The sequence below is a fragment of the Oratosquilla oratoria genome, chromosome 12, assembly GCF_046742065.1.
Source record: "Oratosquilla oratoria isolate Oo_2021 chromosome 12, ASM4674206v1, whole genome shotgun sequence".
Lineage (NCBI taxonomy): Eukaryota > Metazoa > Arthropoda > Malacostraca > Stomatopoda > Squillidae > Oratosquilla > Oratosquilla oratoria.
Window position 1 is genome coordinate 38,556,547 of NC_134788.1, and position 23,611 is coordinate 38,580,157.

The 23,611-nt window shown below is 40.5% G+C and overlaps 1 protein-coding gene across 3 annotated transcripts; it reads right to left on the bottom strand.

Moving 5' to 3' along the window:
- Window positions 1-1,746: 1,746 nt before the first annotated feature.
- Window positions 1,747-23,407, bottom strand: LOC143031445 (uncharacterized). Of its 3 annotated transcripts, none has more exons than XM_076195261.1 (2): window positions 23,387-23,407; window positions 1,747-5,121 (listed from the first exon to the last, which is right to left on the bottom strand). In XM_076195261.1, the coding sequence occupies exon 2, from the start codon at window positions 5,015-5,017 to the stop codon at window positions 3,623-3,625; it is 1,395 nt and encodes a 464-aa protein (XP_076051376.1). In that variant the 5' UTR covers window positions 5,018-5,121; window positions 23,387-23,407; the 3' UTR covers window positions 1,747-3,622. The 3 variants fall into 3 exon arrangements, with proteins under 3 accessions (XP_076051376.1, XP_076051375.1, XP_076051378.1); XM_076195260.1 differs by lacking the exon at window positions 23,387-23,407 and adding an exon at window positions 22,869-23,006; XM_076195263.1 differs by lacking the exon at window positions 23,387-23,407 and adding an exon at window positions 22,271-22,291.
- Window positions 23,408-23,611: the final 204 nt, after the last annotated feature.

Consider the following 23,611-nt stretch of genomic DNA (forward strand, 5'->3'; position numbering starts at 1 on the left):
GGCTTCCCTTGTTTTCTTCGCGTAATTATACTGACATACTTTAATGGTATTTTGCGACACCCCAACAAACCCGAGTCACGATGTATGGGGTTGGGGCGGTTAATCTTTGCTCACAAACTCTGCCATCTTCTGTCTTGTGGAAGTTCCATCCAGTTCACTAGACCATCATCATTTCTCTTCCCCACCTCCTTCATGCCATCAATCCACCTCATTAGAGGTCTTCTCCCTTCCACACACGTGTTCACATCTGCCAACATCGAGCCTCGCCATCATCTGTCTTGTGCAAGTTCCATCCAATTTACTAGACCGTCACCATTTCTCTTCCCCACCTCATTAGAGGTCTTCTCCCTTCCACACACGTGTTCACATCTGCCAACATCGAGCCTCGCCATCATCTGTCTTGTGCAAGTTCCATCCAATTTACTAGACCGTCACCATTTCTCTTCCCCACCTCATTAGAGGTCTTCTCCCTTCCACACACATGTTCATCATCTTTCTTGGTGTCCTGCTTTCCTCCATGCATGCAACATGCCCTGCCCATCTTGGCGTTCCTCTTAACATCATCTATGGTTCTCTCCCGTTTAGCCTCTTGCCTAAGGTCCCAATTGTGCCTTCTTCTCCGTTGGTTTTCTTCTCTATCAAAGATGGGTCCTGTAATAGTTTTCAAGTACAGTATTGTGTTTAACCTTTGCTCAATGAATACAAATCACTTTCAAAATCTCTCTCTCCTTTCTTTAGTTTTCCTTATGTTCCTCTCTCACCTCTCCATTCCAATTCCCAGGACAGAAATGTTGATATATTGGTGACAAAGTGCAAATATCTGAATTACATTGTGTTCACCCCTGGTTCCTTACATAAGGTAAGCAATTATGGTAAAGTTGGATGTTGTAAAGATCAGAAACACCAGAGGACCCATGTAAAGATAAGCTACCCCATAAAATATCTTATAATGAGTAGCAACCCCAGAAATGAGCTTCTAAATATAAATGGCCTTTGGTCATCCTTTGCTGATATGGGACATCTTTAAGTTACTGGTGTAAATTCACCTGAATAGTGCATACATATATCAAAGCCTTTATTCCCCCTTATAAGTGAGGTAGCCCCAAAAAAAAAAACGAGGGCATAAAAACCACTCCCACCCATTCCATCCCTATCACACTCCACTCCCTTATCTTGGCTCCTCCTGGATGACGGGTCATCCCTGCATCTTGTCCACTGCCCTGGGTCAGAAGCAGTGTCACAAGACGTAGCACATCCACAGCAAGGCTGCTTTATTAAATCAGCAACCCCCCCCTCTCCGTCCCCCCTTTCAGAGAGGGAGAAGACGGTCCCTTTGGACCTGAATGGTAGGGAAAAAAAAAAATGTTGGTCTCCACTGGCTGGATACTGAATTGTTTCTTCATAATAAGAAGCACCCCCCATCTCTATTAACTAACTGATTTTCAATATATTGTACGTACATAGTCACCAATATGGCATTCTCGTCTGTCATTTCCTGACTGGTGGTGTATGTGCACACACACACACACACACACACACACACACACACACACAATGTCGAGACATCTTGACAGGTTATGTGACTGGGAATAGTAAACCCAGGGTTCTTAGTCCCAGTTCATTCCTGACTAGTTCTGCAGGTAAGTTTTCTCTGTGAAACTAGTCAGAAAGAAACTAAAGTCCAAGACACCAGTGTTTCATATTCCCACACACACAGAAATATCAAGGAAGCAAATGAATCTACTGTTATATAATAGTTCCCTTTTTATTGATTAGCACTCACACATACAACACAATATCCACTGCAAACTCACATATCCAATATGAAGCAGTAGAAAACCATGACTGATTTACAAAACTCAAAGAGCAAGTTAACTCAATTCATGTTGGCTAAGGAGTTACAAATGTGACTTGGAACAAGGACATATACAAGGTGAACTACCACCCGGGTTTAGCGTCTTCAAGTTCAATGGTGTATATGGTACAAATGGATGGAGAAGGAGAAAACCACCTCATCTCTTATGTCTATCAAAATATGTAAAGGTCAACGTTGATCCTCCCAGGTATAAACTTTTTACAATGTGGTTATTATGAAAGCATAGAGCACGTATTGAATGATACAGTCACTTGTTTTGTACAAATGAAATCAGAACACATACAAAAGTTCCTTCTCATTAAGTACTATTTGGAAAATGTTATCAACCAGTGATATACAAAATTTACATTTGTGCACCTTTAAAAATCAATCCATATACTGATACAATTATAAATAACAAGATACTGAACCTTCTTGTGTATAATCTGATATATCGAGAATTTTTTTTTTTAGGAATGTTAGAAAAACCTCAAGGTACAGTCTCATGTCAAAACTAAGCTACTCCAATACAACTATAATAATGGCTATACTATCTTTATCTTTCGGCTGGGTCCACACTGAGCCTCATGTTTTGCCAACACGTTGGTGGTGGTGTTGATCGTAGTGTTAGCAGATGGGTTTTTTCAACATGCTGCACACATCACAACCACTCCAATATCATGTTGCGGGGTAGTGACCATCGTGATGCAGAGGGCAAAGATCATGACATGCATTAAGCTCTCCTGGATGGCATCTACAGAGTGAACAAGGAGCAACACTCCCTGTTAGATTTACTACTCTGGGTGGTGACAGACAATGTGGCTACTCGGCACAGCATTCAACGCTGCCCACTGCCTTATGCAGCACTGCACAAGGCTCAGTATGGACCTGGCCTTTGTCAACCTTTTCATTGCCCAACTATACATGAGAATGTCGAAGCATATGCAAATCGAGAGGTTGGTTTCTACGCAAAGTCGTCCTACTACAATTTTGCCATCATTTCCTTTATCGCAAGACAACCTCGTTTGACAGAGTTACTGGTGCAATAAAGTACGGGATGAAATTGTCTCATTTGAACCATTCAATCTTGCGGCATCATTCATATATTATGTTCTGACTTGTGTTATGCTGTCTAGCTGTAGACTGGCCCCTAGACATATAGGGTCACTGTCATTACAAGTTGTGACTGCACCCGACAAGAGTAAAAAACAAACAGTTACTGAACACCACAAGTCCTCACCTGCAGTACCTTGCAACTCCTGAAAATGCTTCTTATGAAAAGTATATAACACTCCCCATTAACCTATTATATTTGACAGCTTATAAGACACATTGGCCTATAAGATGCGCATCAATATGGACAGGCATTGTTTTTAATACGTGTATGGTTAAGTGACGGCATATAATTCCTTCCTGACTGGTGTTATTTTTTGTGAATTACTAGCAAGCATGACTTGTTATAGATTATTACCTGTGTGTGTGTGTGTGTGTGTGTGTGTGTGTGTGTGTGTGTGTGTGTGTGTGTGTGTGTGTGTGTGTGTGTGCAGAATTGCTCCCCACTTTGTTTACATGTGTGAAAGTGTTTGCAGTTTGATTAAAGTGCTACCATACACTTACCACTAGCCACTGCATCAAAGCTGAACCCTGGCCTTAGATGCAGGCTGATGTCGGGAATAAATCCCGACAACAGGGGTCATACTATTCTCCACAGCTGATTTATTGATCTTTTTTTCAAAGTGCGTCTTATAAGCCATCAAACATGGTACTTTATGAGACACGTTTATTTTGAGTGGGTTTGGTATCCATGCCGCCGCACATGTGTGATGCGAGATGGTACTTGAGATTGCTTTTCCTAATGAAGGCCGCCCCACACTCGAGGCATTTGTGGGGCTTGACGCCGTTGTGCATCATCATGTGCTCCCGCAAGTTGTACCTCCGCCTGAAGGAGGCGCTGCACTGCGTGCATTGGTGAGGCTTTTCCCCCGTGTGGATCATGAAATGTTTGTTCAGCTGCCCTTTGGTCTTGAAAGCCGACGTACACTGGCTACACTGGTGCGGCTTTTCTCCCGTGTGTATCATGACGTGTATGTTCATCTGGGCTTTGGTTTTGAAGGCTTTAGTGCAGTGGCTACATCTGTAGGGCTTTTCTCCCGTGTGCACGAGAATGTGTTTGTTCAGGTCACCTTTTAACCTGAAGGCCGATTCGCACAGGCCGCATTTATACGGCTTCTCTCCTGTGTGAATCCTGATGTGACTCGTGAGGGTCCCCGACTGCGTGAAGGTGGCTTGGCAGATGCTACACTGATGCCGCTTCTTCCCGTGGCGGCTCTGCATGTGCCGGTTCAGATTGGTCTTGGACTTGAAAGCAGCATCACATATTCCACACAAGTGCGACTTTTCTTCCACAATGTGGGTGGCTACGTGCACGCCGAGTTCGGCCTTGTTTGGGAAAGAGGCCTGACAAAACTCACAATTAACACGATCCTCCTCTTCCTTGTGTTCCAACATGTGGCTCTTCAAATCCCATTCTTTTGTAAATCTGGCGTCACACCGAGAACAAACATGCTTCATCTCGTTCATGTGGTTTCTGATATGCATATCTAGAATAGTTTCTAAGCTAAAAGCAGCCTTGCAATACGTACACTTGAAGGGCTTTTTCACTACGTGCACGTTCATGTGCTGCTTGAGGTGATCCTTCCGATAAAACCCTGCGGAACACTCCGGACACTTGTGGGGGGTGGCTCCGGTGTGGATCATGACGTGCACCCGCAGCTGACCTTTGGTTCGGAACCTCTTCTCGCAATACGAGCAGGCGTGGGGCCTTTCCCCCGTGTGTTTCATCACGTGTTTCTTCAGTGCTCCAGAGCGGATGAAGGCGCTAGGGCAGTGGGGACAGTGATAAGGACGTTCTCCCGTGTGGGTGCGAATGTGGTGGCTCAAGTCGCCGTTGCTTCTGAAGGCCGCATCGCACAGACCGCATTTGTGAGGCTTTTCCCCGGTATGTGTTAAGGTATGAACCTTGAGGACACTCTTTGCGGTGAAAGCAGCACCGCAGTACTTGCACTTGTGGGGCCGTTCTTTTGTATGAACGTGCATATGTCTCTTGAGACCGCTGCTGCTTTTACACACGGTATCGCACAGTTCACATTTATTGTCTTCCATTTTGATAACTCTTCCTTACCACTTGGATTTCACGAGTAGTAATTTTTCACTCTTTTCTTCAAAAGGAAACAAGCCAATACTTCCATAATGGGATATGTCATCACCTGCAAAGATACAAGATGAAAATGTGTGAAAAGAAATGTAAAATCCTCCTAACAAAATATACAAGACAATGTACATCATGTTTACATACATATACCAAGGCTTTTCCCCCCTTACAAGGGAGGCAGCCAAAAAGGAAATGGCATAAAATCATTCCCACCCATTCCATCCCTGAATACACTCCACACCCCTCCACCCTCCCTTTCATCTTAGCACCTCCCGGATGACAGGTCATCTCTGCATATTGTCCATAAAAAATTTTTTGTCTTAGAATAAAATGTTTCCCCCCCAAAAAAATGTTGCCAGGTAAGGGGTCAACCAATTATTAGTCCAACTTAATAGGCTGTATTCCCTGTAAAGTTAATCTATCAAGTAGTCTTTCATGGGAGGCAGTATCAAAAGCTTTTGCAAAGTCTAGATATATCAAATCTATATTGCTTCTTTTGTCATTATTTGAGATGACTTGTGTTGTAGAATTTGAATAAGTCACGCAAGAAAATTTCCATCCGAATCCATGCTGGCTATAATTTATTAGTTACTTTCTAAATGGTGTTCAATAGCATCTCTGATGATAGTTTCCATCATTTTTCCTACAGTTGAAGTCAAACTGTAGTTGGTTTCTTTTTGTCACCTTTTTTTGAATATGGGAGTAATGTTAGCTAGCTTCCATTCTCTTGGGACCTCTACGGACATGATGGATTTATTGAAAATAATTTCTATTGGAACAACAATCTCATTTTTCATTTCCTTTAAGATTATTGGATGCCAACTGTCAGGCCCTGGTGTCTTATTAACTTTTAGTTTTTCTATACGCCATTTAATTTTTTTCTTTTGTTATATTTACTGTAGTAAGTTCACCCTAGACTTTTCACAGGTTTCAGTTTGGAGTTCATTTTGAGGTATTTTGTTTACAAATACTGAGCTAAAATAGTTGTTTAAAATATTATCACATATTCCTTCATTTGAATATTCAAGTTCACCATTGGTAGTTAATAGTGGGTCAATGTGATTCCTAATAACCTTTTTATCACTAATGTAACTATAGAATTCTTTGTTATTCTCTTTGGATTTATCAGCGATATTCATTTTGTAGTTGTTTTATTTCTTTATAATGTTTTTTAAATCTCTCTGTATTATTGCATGACTTTGTTAATCATTAGTTGCACCCTAGCATTTGCATTTCTTATAAGCCTATCTCTTTTAAGCAATATTTTTTTCAGTTTCTTTGTGAAGATAATGTCAAGCCATTTTGGGCGAGCCTGATTTGGGGGTATGTCCTTAAATGGGATGTATGAATCATCTTAGTAAGTATATTTTGAAACATTTCCCACATCTGACCTACAGGTCTTTCGCTTAATTTTGCCTCCCAATCTGTAAGCTGAAGCTCCTAACATAATCCTACAGACTGAGTTTTACTGAAATCAGGTATTTTAGATACACAAGTATCTATTCTAATGATTTGAATGATGGAGAACATAAACACAGGGGAAGGCTCGGAACCCTAAACACTCTAACGTTTCGTTCGTGTAGAACTTCTTCTGAAGAAGTTCTACGTGAACGAAATGTTAGTGTTTAGGGTTCCAAGCCTTCCCCCGTGTTTATGTTCTCCATCATTCAAATCATTTGTCTAAAATACTTATCAATATATCTATTCTAAAATTTGTTATTAATTTGAATCTAAGTTGTGATCACTACTTGCAATGGTTTCACCAACTTCTCCACTGGTTATCGTGCTTTTGAAGCTAGTGATCAACAGATCAAGTGAATTTCCACCTCTTGTGGGCTCTTTTACATCCTGAATTAAGTAACTTTCACCGAGAAAATCTATCAAGTGACTACCTATATGGTCATCCAATCAATTTCAGTAAAATTGAAATCACCCATTATCAATAAGTCCCGGTTATGGAAATTAGACAATTCTTGAAACAGTTTGTTGTCTGCTAATGATAATGTTTTTGGCCTATATACAGTATCTGCAAAAAGTATAGAGTGCTCCCCATTGAAATCAAGGCTAAAAAGCTCTCTGAACTTTTGCATTTCTAACCACTGTCAGACATCTTTTCAATATCATTTTACATCTGGCAACTCCTAATCCCATCCCCTGTCCCTTTTTTGTTGCCTTTTATGACTCAAGTGGAAACACTTGGTGGCAGTATTCTTTTGCCCCCACCACAGTGTAGCCAGGTGTCAAGATAGGAGGGAGGGAGGAGGGTGGAGGGGAGTGGAATATATGGGGAATGAAATGGGTGGGAGTGATTCCTATGCCTTTATCTTTTTGGCTAACCCCTGTGTAAGGGGGAAAAAGCCTTTGGTATATGTATGTATGTATCTGGTAACTCACCCAGCTCTCTGGCAGCTCAGCCAGCTTGCGTTTTCCCACCTCAGTGCTCTTCATGCTCTTGTGGAGAGGGGTTGTTTTATTTTTTGCTCCAGCCTCCTCCTACCCCCTACTTTTGTTGTTTCCCTTTGTGGTGCTCCAGTTTTAGTTGACATTCATCCTCATGACTACTACTAACCTTAGTGGTGAGGAAGAGGCTCGTATTTTGGCCTGGAAGACTGGAAATGTTCCGACAAAAGAGATTTCGAGACTACAGGGCGAGGTGAGAACACCATTCAATGTGTAGCCGCTACAGCTTGTGGCCTCCCACCCAATGTCATACTGCCTCAAAATTCTGTCCCTGGAAGGCCTAGAAAGACCACTAAATCTATTGACAACCTCCCATGAGAGTGATTCACGTCATAGGTTGTCAGTAGACTTTAAGAGGTCTTTCTAGGCCTTCCAGGGACAGGTTTTCGAGGTGGTACGACATTGGGTGGGAGGCCAGGAGCTATAGTGACCTGACATCAAATGGTGCTCTCACATCACCCCACCCTGTACGTCTAGAAATCTCTTTCGTCAACACGTTTTTAGTCTTCCAGGCCAAAATACGAGCCTCTTCCTCATCACTAAGGTTAGTAGGAGTCATGAGGATGAATGTCAACTAAAACTGGAGCGCCACAAAGTGAAACAACGAAAATAGGGGGTAGGAGGAGGCTGGAGCAAAAAATAACACAACCCCTCTACATAAGAGCTCGAAGAGCACTGAAGTGGGAAAACGCAAGCTGGCTAAGCTGCCAGAGAGCTGGCTGAGTTGCCAAATGTAAAATATATTGAAAAGATGCCTGAAAGTGGCGGGAACTGCAAAGAGTTTAGAAAGCTTTTTAACCATGATATCAATGGGGAGCGCTCTCGGTGGCATGGTTGGTAGAGTCTCAGACTGTCACTATGGCGGTCCGGGTTCGAATCCTGCCCAGGCCTGAAAATAATTTTAGTATTGCTGCGCTTCGAGTCGTTACTCCAACTCTCGTGGGCGGGGAGTTGTGTGTGTGTGTGTGTGTGTGTGTGTGTGTGTGTGTGTGTGTGTGTGTGTGTGTGTGTGTAAGGTCAAAGAATTACCCATAGATCGGTCATACGAGCTCTGAGCTCTCTTCCAGGAGGGAAATAGCTGTCGATCACAAGTCCAACACGTGATCCAAAGACCATGGTGAATCACTACACATCACAACACCCACACATGCCAAGAAACATAATATGACAACAGAGCCCGCCCATGAATTAATTTTAATTTTTGTGTATGGAAAGATGAGAAAAGGGAAACATAGGACTTTAAAAGTGCCTTTAATACTGGGATTGTAACACTTCACTCAGGCAGTTTCGATGTATGTCTTCCTCAACAGATGGTGTTGAGAACGTCATAAATCGAAATTGGTTGAGCTGTTACAATCCCAATAAAGGCACTTTCAAAACCCCCGTGTTTACCTTGTCTTTCCATAACTGTTTATATAAATTCTAAATAATCAATTGTTGCCTCAAGTTTCTCTAAGTGAGGAAAAAAAAAAAATATATATATATATATATATATATATATATATATATATATATATATGACTGTCCAGTAATGTCGTTACACATTAGTAATTGCACTAAAAACCCACTATAATTTGGATTTAAGAAAAGAAGGAAATAACGAATTTCCGTATATTTCGATCACTTGCTGTGATCCTCTTCAAGCGGAAGAGGATCACAGCAAGTGATCAAAATATACGGAAATTCGTTATTTCCTTCTTTTCTTAAATCCAAATAAAACTGGGTTTTTAGTGCATATATATATATATATATATATATATATATATATATATCGCCTCATAATGGCTAGCAACGGTTCATGGAATCTCTCGTAGAGTTTTCTCAAATGAAACTCTGGGTTGTTGTTGTTGTTGTTCCCTAGACTGTCTGTCCGAGCAGTCCCGTCTCCCCAAGGAAGGCCACAGCCGAAACTGGGTTTTCCCACAAATCCTTTATAGAGTGTATGTTGTGTTGTTTGCGTGCATGATTGTGTATAATGCAGTCTTCCATTATGTGTTGTATGGTATGGGGTGAAGTGTTACATCCTGGGCAGCTGTTCACAACACGGTCGTCCAGCCTCTTCTGGTAGCTTAGAAGTGCTGGGTGGTGACCGCATCGCAGTCTGGCCAAGTGGACTCTGTCCTTTCATGGGAGAGAGGATTCAGAAGGGTGGATATCAGGGGGTCTGGCATGCAGCAGTGTGTTGTCTTTCAGTGTGTTAATGGAGCGGTGAGTGATATGATTATGAATATGTTTCCGGAGGCTGGTATTTGGTGGTTGTGGAGGAAGAGAAGAGAGTATCTGTGCGTAATAAAGGTCTTTGGGTGTAGTTTTAATGTTTCTTGGTGTGTGTGGGTGTTCTGCTATGTAGTGTAGCGGGTGTGATGTGTTTGTGGTGGCTGCAGCAAGTGTTTGTGTGCCTCTCATGTCGAGGTGGTCCTTGACTTTGAGGACTTTTGTTTCATGGTGTAAATGGTCTGTAGGTGATGTATTTGTGCAGCCTGTAATTGTTTTTAGGGCTTTGTTTTGTATGATTTGAAGGGTGTTGTGGTGTGTCTCACTGAGATTAGGAGCCCATGCAGGACTCGCATAATTCATCACTGAGCGTATGCATTGTTTGTATATTGCTGTATTAGTTTCTTTGTTTTGTCCAAATGTTGTTCCAGTTATTGACATAAGTGCGTTAAGTCTAGGTGTGCATTTGTTTTTTATGTTTGTGAGGTGTTGTTTGAAAGACATGGATGTATCGTATGTTACACCAAGAATTTTCGGTGTGTTTGTGTGTGGTATTAGAGTGTTGTTGATGTAGAGATGAGGTATGTATTTGTGTTCTTTTGTCCAGTTGGTGAGAAGTGTTGCTGTAGATTTGGTTGGAGCTATTTTGAGTCTGTTTGTGATGAACCATGTGTTGAGTGTGTCAAGGTAAGGCTGGATTATTTCTGCAGCTTTGTCTGTGTTACGATGTGTGCATGTGATTGTTATGTCGTCTGCGTAGGAAGAGATTTGTATTTCTGAGGTGTCTGGCGTGGGTAAGTCATGCATGTATAGATTAAATAATGTGGGGGATAGAACTGAGCCCTGTGGTACTCCGTTCTTAATGTTTCTGATGTGCGATGATTGGCCATTATATGACACATGAGCATTCCTGCCTGCCAGATAATTGGCCAGCCATCTTTTGGTGTTATTGTGCATGTCTGTGTTATATATTTTATTTGTTAGGTTGTGGCGGGGGATAGCATCAAAAGCTTTACTAATGTCAAATGTTATAAGAAGTGTTCTGTGGTGGGGCCTATCTGAATTGATGCCATCTAAAATTCTTTGTGTGAGGTTTGACAGAAGAGTGTTTGTGGAGTGTAGTGGCCTAAAACCGTGTTGTGAGTCAGCAAGGGGAATATATGGTGTGACAAGTTTAAGTATTAGGCGTTCATTGACTTTTGAGGGGGTGCAGAGAAGTGTGATTGGGCGGTGCATTGTTGGGATTGTTGGGTCTTTGTTCAGTTTTGGAATGGTGATTATTTTACCATGCTTCCAGATGTCGGGTATTGTGTTGTGTGAATAGCTGTAGTTTGCAATGTTTGTGAGTGCGTGTATACCTTGTGGTCCAATGTGTTTTAGGTGGATGTTGCTTATGTTATCAGGGCCACAGGCAGATGAGTGCTTGAGATTATGCATTATGAGTTTTGTCTGACTGTCTATGAAGGGTGTATAGTCTGAGTCTGTGGGGAAAGTCTTTCTTACGTCGAATGGTGCGTCGGTCATCAGGGTGAGATGTAAGATGGCTCGTCTGTGCAAAATGACGTATGAGTGCGTTTGCTTGTTGTCTGTTTGAGGGTAGATTATCTGTGTTGTGATTATTGCTGCGTGAGAGCGTGTAGTGTTAGTGTTGGATAGTGTGATGCTGTACTCTGGGTTGTTGTTGTTGTTGTTGTCGTTCCCTAGACTGTCTGTCCAAGCAGTCCCGTCTCCCCAAGGAATGCCATAGCCGAAACTGGGTTTTCCCACAAATCCTTTATAGAGCATATGTTGTGTTGTTTGCGTGCATGATTGTGTATGTGTTGTCTGTGCATGATTGTGTTGTTGTCTGAGCTGTATTAGTGTGAGACTGTTTCTCCAACATTGGTTGAAAGTGTTACGGTAGAGGGAAGCAATTGCTGGAGTAAAATGAAAGACGGAACCTACTGAAATCGGATGTGAAGTCAATTATTTTTGGTGGAAAACGGACCCCACAGTGTAAAATGAACCCACCACTAAAATATGAAACTCATTGTCATTAGGTTAGGTACTCTAATAAACAATACTATTAATAAATGTTCATGCATTATCCCTTTATAAATAGAAGAAGAAACGCTCTTCTAATATTTTGAGGGAGGGGGAATTCATTTTCTATTTCACACCAGATTGTATCCATTACCATTACTAACCATCACCCACCACGCACGTGATCCACATGCTTGCAACAGAGCGAGACTTCCTCTTGCTTACCTTGCATTTCCCACGACATGCAACCCTAACACAGCACATTTGAAGACAAACAAGTATAGATGCCTAGTGTCACCAGACTAACGTATCATAAATCCTTTTATTATAACTGCCCTAGTGTATTACGCATAAACTAACATAGGTATAATATACCTAACAATATCTACCAATTATACAACTAACCTTTATATATCTAAACCGTCCCCAATCCATAGATTAACGAGACTAACGCCTTTGCTTACAGCAACTCTTCTAACCCTATATATTCTATGACATCCATGTAATGTTGCCAGAGCTGGAGTAGGTGAAGAACCTACTGCCAGAGGCTGGGTAGGTCACGAACCTACCGGCCGGAGGTCAGAGCTATCGTGCCCTAGGTCAAGGCCTGGCACTTATTGTATTTAGCCCAAAGGGCCATTCCATTTGTAGTGTAACCTGAATCTCTTGTTGTTTAATAAATAGAAAACTCCCGCTTTGGAGTCTATCTCGCCACATTAAGACTTCCCTACGTAACCATATTTAACGGTTACTCAACCATACCATAACGGTATACACTGGTGTCCAGCGGTGCTCTCACCCACACCATATTTAACGGTTACTCAACCATACCATAACGGTATACACTGGTGTCCAGCGGTGCTCTCACCCACACCATATTTAACGGTTACTCAACCATACCATAAAGGTATACACTGGTGTCCAGCGGTTCGCCCACGCCCCATAAGACACTGGTATACACTGGTATACACTGGTGGCTCGCGGTGGGATAACTACGTACCACACAGGTATACACAGATGTCAGCTCTCCATATATGAGAAAACATAAAAAACGCAGATGAAATTGGTAGAGATCTTGGTCCTATTCTGAACACTGTGTTATGCTCCTCCTGATGAAGTCAACAGGTTTTGAAAAACAAGCAGTCTCACTGTCCAACTTGTTGGACCACCCATCATTGGTTCTTGGCCCTCCCACTGATCTCTGGGAGGAAATACGGTCACCTCTGTTGTAAATAGCCTGCTTCACACAGACCCAATTCTCACCAATCATTGTGAGTTTGTTCAAGTAGAAATGACTTACTTTTGCATCACATACTAAGAAGTTGAATGGCAAACTAAAAGAGAGTAAACATTTACAAGCTAAATGTGGTGTAGTGTTACAATGGGCCCTGGCGTTCGACATGAGCAGAGCACCATAGGGTTACAAGGACTCTTTGGGCACAAGGCCCTCATTGACAAATATGCAGGACGTGGCATAGTTTTCCCTCTGTGCAGGGAATACGACGTTACCCCCACGTCAGTCTAGAACTGTCCGTCTTACTGTGAGCATGTAGCTCTCCCATTGTGACTCCCCTCTGTATGCATAACCCACTGATTAATAGACTCCAAACATCCCCCCACGTTTCTGTTGCACACACTAAACACGATGTTGAATGTTCTTAGGAAGGTCTAACCTACCCTTACCTACCCAAAGTTTCCTTCTAGCTATTCACATTCACAACAGTTGGTGAGAAGAGGCCCTTAACTCCTTCGATACAATGATGCCTACGTTGGCATCATGAGGAGCAAGTGGGTACGCGAGGATGCTGATGTCGGCATCTTGATTATATATATTGTAGTTGTACCTGCGTGACCCCCATACTCTGTAAACTGGCTTCATCATATTTTCTATAGTTATCAAAATTCACGGGTGAAAGAGAACAAGCAATACAGCAGTAACTTTATTTTTTATAATGTGAGTATTATGACACACCATCGCACGTCTGGCAGCTAATGCTGCCCGCGAGATTTTGACCCGTAGTGAAGGGGTTAACCTCTTTAATACGAGTTTAATTCCTGTGCGCAGCATCGGCTGCCTGATGTACAATGATGCATCACAATACACATTACAAGATATAAAGTTATACAGTGAGTCCTCATTATACAGTACATATGCGCTCCTGAAAACCTTATCACAGATTGAAATTACCATATATCGAACCCAAGTTTTGACTAATGGCAAACGTACTACCTTCTCCCTGCTCTTTCCTCTTCAAAATATCCAATTTTACCTCCAAAACCATATGTAAATTTTTCTTACCGTAAATTGAATCGAGGGTAGTAATTACCAAATACCGTAACTGTGAATTTACCAGATAAAGAATTATCGTATAAGGAGGACTCACAGTAACTGTATTACTCATTCTTTCACCCTGAATGTTGATAACCACAGAAAACGCAATCAAGCCTGTTCACAGAATACAGGAGTCCCTCAGCTACAACTACAAGATATAACCAAGACGCCAATGGTATCCTTGTAAATCCACTTGTCCTCATGACGCCGACATCAGTGTTGTGGTATAGAAGGGAGAGTGGGATTCTGTTACATAAGAATGAAGGAGACTGCATGAGACCATAAGGCCTACACTAGGTAGCTCTGTATCCATCACCACCTGTCATCCCCATCCATAAAGTTGTCTAACCGTTTCTTAAAACAACTGATAGTTTCAGCGCTTACTACACGGTTACTAAGTTTATTTCATTCATCGGCCACCCTATTAGTAAACCAATTCTTGCCTATTTCCATCTTAAATCTAAAATTGTCCAATTTATACCCATTACTGCGAATCCTACCCTGTTGTTTTATTATGATGACCTTGTTTGCATCACCCTTGTTAAAGCCTTTGATCCGGTTGAACACCTCTATCAAATCACCCCGCACTCTGCGTCTTTCCATAGAGTGTAAGTTTAGGTGTCGAAGCCTCTTCATAAGGCAAGCTTCCTGGAGTAAAGGAGTCGCTGGTTGTAAGTTCTTCTAGGGCTAAACGCCGCACAGCTAAAGGAAGCTGCGCACAGGTCCAAACCCACCACTGGGTCCCCAGATTTAGAGAGTATGGCTATAGATTTTTTTTTCTTTTAATTGAATTTAATATAGTATGGTTACTTTTTACTGACAAAATGCTTATTACACTTAAATAAAATGTCTGCCAAATTTAATTTATTAATCTTATCCATTTTTTTTTCTTATAATTCTTGCACGACAAATTAGATTCAGTGGGCCCCTCCTTACCATGGGTTCTAGGCCAGTGGCCTACTGTGTCTATTGGTAAACGTGGCTGTGGTTGAGGGCAATGTTTCCCCTTAATTTTTTGCTGTGTGTGCAGAAATTTGCTTGTATGCAAACTTTGCCTTCTCTGAGAAGTATGTGGCTGCAAAGTCCGTTTGCAATGGAAGCACTAGAATCAGTAGGCAAAAAAAAATAAATAAATAAAAAAAAATAAAAAAATCAATTAAATAAATAAAATAATAATAAATATTGGTTTGACAGTTGGCAAGTTACCATATTTTTTGAGAATTTAAAAGTTGATGTTTGAGTAGAACTATTCTATTGAATGGATCTTAATATCATTTGAAAACCTTGCGTGTGCACATTTTTTCTTTATATGTACTAGTTGGGAGACACGTGTGTGTGCACAGCTTAAGAAGGGACATTGGTTGAGGGTGTTGACAAGCTTTTAAAAAATGGGTGGCAGAGATTGTTCTCTGTCTTACAGGCCATACTTTGCATGTGCTTGCCGTTGGTCTATCCTATATCATGTCGCCCCTATTAACAGAACCAGGCACCTACCGCCCAGCTTCCAAATCCGTCACTTCCACCCCTGAAGTGCCAACATCATTGCATATATGGAGAGCCGTCAATCAACAACTGCTCCTCACATACCACTGCAAACCAGAGATGTGGAACTAGTTCCGTAATAAAACAGCAAAGTGGTCTAACAGGAGGTCCTGTAGAATTGCTGCCAGCTCCGAAGCTGCCTGGTGTAAGGCAAGAATACATACATATACCAAGGCTTTTTTCCCCCTTACAAGGGAGGTAGCCAAAAAGAATAAGGCATAAAATCATTCCCACCCATTCCATCCCTGAAATACACTCCACACCCCACCACCCTCCCTCTTATCTTTGCACCTCCTGGATAACGGGTCATCCCTGCACCCTGTCCACTGCCCTGGGTCAGAGGCAGTGTTGCAAGACACAGCACATCCACAGCGAGGCTGTCCCCCAACCTCTTGTTACTGTCCTGTACAATTTCTCTGAATATTAATTTCCTTTTTTGCCTACCTACCCTGTAGTGGGGGCAAAAGAATACTGCCACCAAGTATTTCCACTTGGATCGTACGAGGCGAGAAAAAAGGGACAGGGATTGGGGCCAGGCATCCTTCTCCCTGTAGCCCCACAGGGGACATTCCTAAAAAATGTAAAGACAAAAGTAAAGCCAAATTTTGTAAGCGCTACTTCTACTCTTACCCCATTTCACATCGGCTATCTCCTCTTTGCCTCCTTTAACTTATGCCTTACTTCTCTTTTCTTTGTACCTCTCATACGTACAGGCTGCGCTACACCCCACATTTGGAATATGCTGTTTCCGTATGGTCACCGAATCTCATTAAAGACATTGACAGACTGGAAAAAGTACAACGGCAAGCCACAAAACTGATTCCAAATATAAAAAATAAATCATACGAAAATAGACTAAAACATATGAATCTGTTTTCCCTAAAAAAGCGTAGACTCAGAGGTGACTTGATACAGGTCTTTAAGATTTTAAAGGGAATTGCCAACATCAAAAGTGACCAAATTTTCACATTGAAAGAGAATCAGACAAGAAACAATGGTCTCAAACTGTCCGGAAATAGATTCAATTTGGAAGTAGGTAGAAACAACTTTGCCAACCATGTAGTTAATGAATGGAATAAACTTCCTGCACAGGTAGTGCAATGTAGTTCAGTTCGAAGCTTTAAGAATCATTTAGATAAACACCTAAGCAAGATGCTGTAATGATTATAATTTATTTTATATTATTTGTTTTTGTTTTGTTATCATTTGTCTGTCTGATTTTCGTTTATTATTAGTTATATGTCAATTTATTATTATTTACTATTTACCTGTTTGTTTATTATTTAACTACCCATGCATTTATTTTTGCATTTTATTTGTTATTTACATTATTATAGTTTTTATTTATTATTTTATTATTATTATTATTATTTTTTTTTTTGCATCTGACCTAGATATGGACCAAAAGGTCTCCTGTCGGCATGCCCCGCCTTTGTAATCCTTTGTAATATGCCAACTTTGATACCTCATCGACAGTCACTTACTTATATATATGTAAATATCTGCCAGAAGGTGATCACTGGATATATTTTTTTGTATCACCCGCACTTTAGTGGGTGATAAACTGTAAATAATTCCGTCAATTATGATTCGAGAGTGTCCTGTGTGTCACTAGTACTCTGTACATAGCTACACTTTTGTACTAGGTTTGACGCTCGTTTGAGCGTAATAAATTGATTAAAAGAAAAAAAAAAAAATAATGTTTTCCCTCGTCCTGTTTTGTAACCAGTCTGTATTTATTTACCTAGTTGCATTATACGGGAAGGGAGCTATGCTCGTAGTGACCCGTCTTTGTATCTTTCAGCATCAAGTTTATTCTTAAAAACGAGAATAGTTATTTGCGCACACTGTTTTTTCATCTAAGTTATTCCATATATCCAGTATTTTGTGTGGGAAGCTATTCTTTTTCCTATCTCTTCTATAGTTATCCTTTTTGAGTTTCTTTTCATGACCTCTTGTATGTATGTACAGTATGTACTTCTACTCTTCCTAGTGTAAATACGGTATCTATACTTATATACATACACATACATATACCAAGGCTTTTTCCCCCTTACAAGGGAGGTAGCCAAAAAGGGAAAGGCATAAAATCATTTCCACCCATTCCATCCCTGAATACACTCCACACCCCTCCACCTTCCCTCTTATCTTAGCACCTCCTGGATGACGGGTCATCCCTGCCCCTTGTCCACTGCCCTGGGTCAGAAGCAGTGTCGCAAGACACAGCACATCCACAGCAAGGCTGCTTCATTAAATCAGCGACCCCACCCTCTCCGTCCCCCCATGCATAAAGGAGAGGACGGGGAGAAATCCCTTTGGGCTGCGTCAAAATTTGCTCACACATACTACCTCACCCCTCACCCCCCTGCCCATTCCACCTCATGCAATCACAACATCATCCATATACAACCATTCTCCATTCACCCCGTCTTCTGTCCTCTCCCGTCCTTCCTCAACAGACATTCCCCTCTTCCCCAAAGCCCCCATCCACCTCATCCTAGGACATCCCCTCATGTTCACTCCCTCCACATCTGCCTTCCATACCTCTTTTACTAGTCTTCACTCATTCTTTCCATGTGTCCAAACCATCCTAATATTCTTTCATCCACACATTCGCTCCCATCCCCCCCTCGGCTCCTCCTAGATGCAGGGCCATCCTTGTATCCCATCCACTGTCCTGGGTCAGAGGCAATGCAGCAAGACACAGCAAGGCCGCTTGATTTAATGAGCGACCCCCTTCTCTGTCCCTTTATACAGAAAATAGAAATGACAGGGAGAAATCACTCTGGGCTGCGTCAAAATATCGTTCTTACATAACCACTCTCTAGCCCCCCCCCCCTTCCTTGCATCACAGTATTATCTATACACCGCCATTCTCCCCTCACCTTCACCCTTCCTCGCTCATTCCTGTTTATCGAATCTATATACAGTAAGACCTCTCCTTAACGGACGTTAATTAGCTGTGTTTGCAGTGTTTTCGCTGTGTTTTCAGTGCTGTTGTTTTGTGCTGTGCAATCACTATGCCACCCAAAAAACCACTCCAAATTAATGGATTATTCACATCAACGGACACCGTTACCCCCCTTTTAGTCCGTTAATGGGAGGTAGTACTGCAAAATAAGTCTTTGTTATACGGTACATATGTGTTCCTGAAAACCTCACCACAAATTGAAATTACCGTATACTGAACGCAGGAAGAGACTGTTGTGGTGGCTGCACGGCGTGGTGGCGCTACGGTACGGTGTAAACAAAACACGAGCGGATACCGTATCAGTGAATTGTTCTTACTGTAAACAGAATCAAGGGTAGTAATTACCAAATACCGTAACTGTGAATTTACTAGATAAAGAATTACCGTATAAGGAGGACTCACTGTACCAAAAAGCTTTTCCCCTTATTCCCTTTTTAACCCCTTCGATACGATGACGCCTACGTAGGTGTCATGAGGAGCAAGTGGGTACGCAAGGATGCCGATATCGGCGTCTTGATTATATATATTGTAGTTGTACCTGCGTGACCCCCATACTCTGTAAACTGGCTTCATCATATTTTCTATGGTTATTAAAATTCACGGGTGAAAGAGAACGAGCAATACAGCGGTAACTTTATTTTTTATAATGCGAGTATTATGACGCAACATCGCACGTCTGGCAGCTAATGCTGCCCGCGAGATTTTGGCCCGGAGTGAAGGGGTTAAGGGAGATTGCCAGCCAATGCATACACTCACCCATTTCTTTCTCTCCTGATCAAATGGTTACTAAATCCTATACACTTTTTCCCCCTTACATAGGGGGTAGCCAAGAAGAAAAAGGCATAGAAATCACTCCCACCCATTTCATTTCCCATATCCTAATTCATGAATATTCCTAAATCATAAGGCACTTAAAGGTTTCTGTTTTGTTGGGAACATAGCTCGACATTCTTCTCTCAAAATATTAACTGTGGCACCATTACCCAGTATATGTATATATATATATATATATGTATATATATATATATATATATATATATATATATATATAAATATATATATACATGGTGGGGGTTACTAGGCTGGATAGAGTGAGAAATGAGGAGGTGAGGAGGAGAACAGGGGTGAAAAAGGATTTGGGAGATAGGGTTGATGAAAGAATATTAGGATGGTTTGGACACATGGAAAGAATGAGTGAAGAAAGACTAGTAAAAGAGGTATGGAAGGCAGATGTGGAGGGAGTGAACATGAGGGGACGTCCTAGGATGAGGTGGATGGATGGGGTGAAGGGGGCTTTGGGGAAGAGGGGAATGTCTGTTGAGGAAGGAAGGGAGAGGACGGAAGACAGAGGTGAGTGGAGAATGGTTGTATATGGATGATGTTGTGACTGCATGAGGAGAAATGGGCGGGGGGGTGGGGTAGTATGTGTGAGTAAATTTTGACGCAGCCCGAAGGGATTTCTCCCCGTCCTCACCTTATATGCAAAGGGGGACGGAGAGGGGGGGGTTGCCGATTAAATGAAGCGGCCTTGCTGTGGATGTACTGTGTCTTGCGACACTGCTTCTGACCCAGGGCGGTGGGCAGGGTGCAGGGATGACCCGTCATCCAGGAGGTGCTCAGATGAGAGGAAGGGTGGGAGGGGTGTGGAGTGTATTTGGGGATGTAATGGGTGGGAGTGTTTTTGTGCCTTTCCCTTTTTGGCTACCTCCCTTGGAAGGGGGAAAAAGCCTTGGTATATGTATGTATGTATGTGTATATATATATATATATATATATATATATATATATATATATATATATATATATATATATATATATATATATATATACAGACGCTCTACAAATTTCGTTTTAGTTACGTTCAGAACGGCCGAATGTAAGTTGAAAATGAACGCAAGTTGTTACTGTACTATACATCCGTAAATTCTATTACCGTATCTTATAAAACACCCCTAAATCATTAATTATACACATAACATTGTGAAATAATAACATTAATTTCAAATAAATTAAATTCAAGCAACATAAATTGAGATGGTGGAGGAGGAGGGGGAGGAGGAGGAGGAGGCAAGGCACGTTCAGTCTGTCATTTGTGCCATGTAAACAATGGACGCAGCGTCATGCGTAAGTATCGTTTGAACTACGGAGAGCGCGCTTAACTAAAAAATTCACTCAAAAAAATTTTTCCTACAATTTTTTTTTACAGTCAGTTCAAACGTAAAATCGAAAAAACGTAAAACGAATAAACTTAAGTAGAGGAGCGTCTGTATATATATATTTATATATATATATATATATATTTATATATATATATATATATATATATATATATATATATATGTGAAGATTTGGAGTCTGGGATCCATCTTGGAAAACTATAAACACCAGACTCAATTGAAGGGTTTATTTACCCGACGTTTCAATTCCCGTCCAGGAATTGTCTTCTGGGGGTGTATTGGTTACAAGACTGTGAAATCATTAATAAATCATCAAAGTGGTAAACCTGAGAAAGGTTCACCCTATCAATCACATGTACAAAACATACCTCTTTACGATATTAAATACACTACAATTGAAATGAAATATTGCTAACTTTTCATTTGTTTTTTATTTCATTTGGTACCGATATTTCAATTGTAATGTATCTAATATTGTAAAGAGGTATGCTTTGTACATGTGATTGAGAGGGTGAACCTTTCCCAGGTTTACCATTTTGATGATCTATTATGAGTTCAAAGTCTTGTAGCCGTTATACTCCCTGAAGACGATACCTGGATGGGAATAGAAACATCAGGCAAATAAATCCTTCAATTGAGTCTGGTGTTTACAGTTTTCCAATATATATATATATATATATATATCAGATAATTTTATGACTGTCGCGCAAGGACTCGAACCTGCGCGACGGTCATAAAATTATCTGATTAATGTCGCTGTCCATTAGCGAATTCCTCGTATATATATATATATACATATATATATAAATATATAAATATATATATATATATTATATATATATATATACATATATATATAAATATATAAATATATGACAAGTGGAGTGGGAAACACAGAAGTCTTAGTCTGAGTTTATTCCTGACTAGTTTCGCAGGTATGCTTTTTCGCATACCTGCAAAACTAGTCAGGAATAAACTCAAGATTAAGACTCCTGAGTTACATACAAATATGCAATAACCTTAAAAATCTTAAACAAGTTACATTTCTTTTTCTTTACAAACTAGAAGGTGACACATAAGCTGCAAATATTCATTCTTTCATTTCATCTGTGATGTATTGCAAAAATACCTGGTATATGGAATACATGAACTTGATAACTGAAATGGAATATAAAAATATGGACAATTTATAGTTTCGCCCAACCAACGATTTTGATATGGTATATGCTCTTGCTATAGTTTCAGTTAACATCAAATTCCCCTCAACATCGGCCTCGCACAGAAATCCCTCCCATGACGAGTGAAAACCATACTAAGATGACGTCAAGCCAGTTTTAAAAATATTAAAAATACAGACTACGCTTAGTCATAGAATTATACTGCCTCTGATTTATTCACCACACATAAGATACAAAATATTTCAACATACACTGCCCTGATAGCCTTAAATAACTTGCGGGCCAATTCAATGGCTGCTGTCAATTACCTGTGAACCACAATTGTCCATTTTTTGTCATGATTCCAAATTTCACTATTTTCTTTCACACTTCATATCCATTATTCACAATTCAAAGTTGAAGAGCCTAGTATCTTAAACAGGAATACTTTTGATTTTTTTTTTAAATGTTCCAATTCTATTGTCATTGTGACTGTCTTAGCTGGGAATACATTAACTAAACTTTGCTGATATTCTTTCAAATGTCAGGAAGAAATAGTTCCTATAATCATGTTTTCAGTTACTATATTCCTGAATCAAAGGAATGCCGATAGGATGATCAGAAACTAAAACTAGTGGTTAATATTCCGAACACCCACCTGTACTCTCAACCACTAACTGTAACACCAATCTTGGATAAAAACAACTAAACTTTAAGCTCCTTAGTATAATTTGATTCGATCAGAACATATAGAAACATTAGTTCATAGTATTCATAACTTCTGTGGATTGTTTATGTTTGTAATTGTTTTCAGAGGTAGGTAAAGAAATGGGCGTTCGATCTGTGCTAATTCATATACATCAATTAGCAATAACAATGCAAAAAACCATATTATAAATCTTAAATTAATTTAAATTGAAAATTTACCTGTCCATTTGCAATGCACTGGTAATGATCAGTTTTGTAATATAGCTGGTAGAGGGTTTAAATAGGACGCCATCCCGGGTTTAGTATTTACTTTCTTGTCAACCCGAATGGCCGCCAACTCAGGTCACAACAAGAGGGATCCTTTTGATTACAAGGGATTAGTATTATAAAAGAAAAGAAAGCATATATTTTGTATACATTTTCCACCGTTGACTCATCCGAAACAAACTAAACATGAAAAGAAAGATGCATGAAATATAAATACCAATATGGAAAACCAGCAGCATATATATATGTATATATATGTACATTTCTTATAAATTAATTATTCCAACTTTGTTGAACATTTTCATCATAAACCTTAATTATAAAGAAGTAAAAAATTTTACTTCAATAGAGAATAAAAATTAACAATAATAAAAAATATTAAATTCGCGCTTTGTCTTCAGGGATATGGCTTATATGCGTTAACAAGTGGTTCATGTATGCTTGAATTATACAGTATAGATGACCCTAACTTCAAGGTGGCATATGTCAAGCCGTTCTTTATCCATAAAAACACGTTGGATGCTTGGGGTCATGAACTCAACAAAGGCCCTCGTCATAATCAAGGAAAGACCTTTATTTACCCCCTCCCTCCCTTCCCCCACCTCCGCAACACAAACAACAAGCGACTTGTCCAATGAACTCCTCACCCTCTATCCATCCACAGATTCACACAAAAGTATATACACAACCTCTCC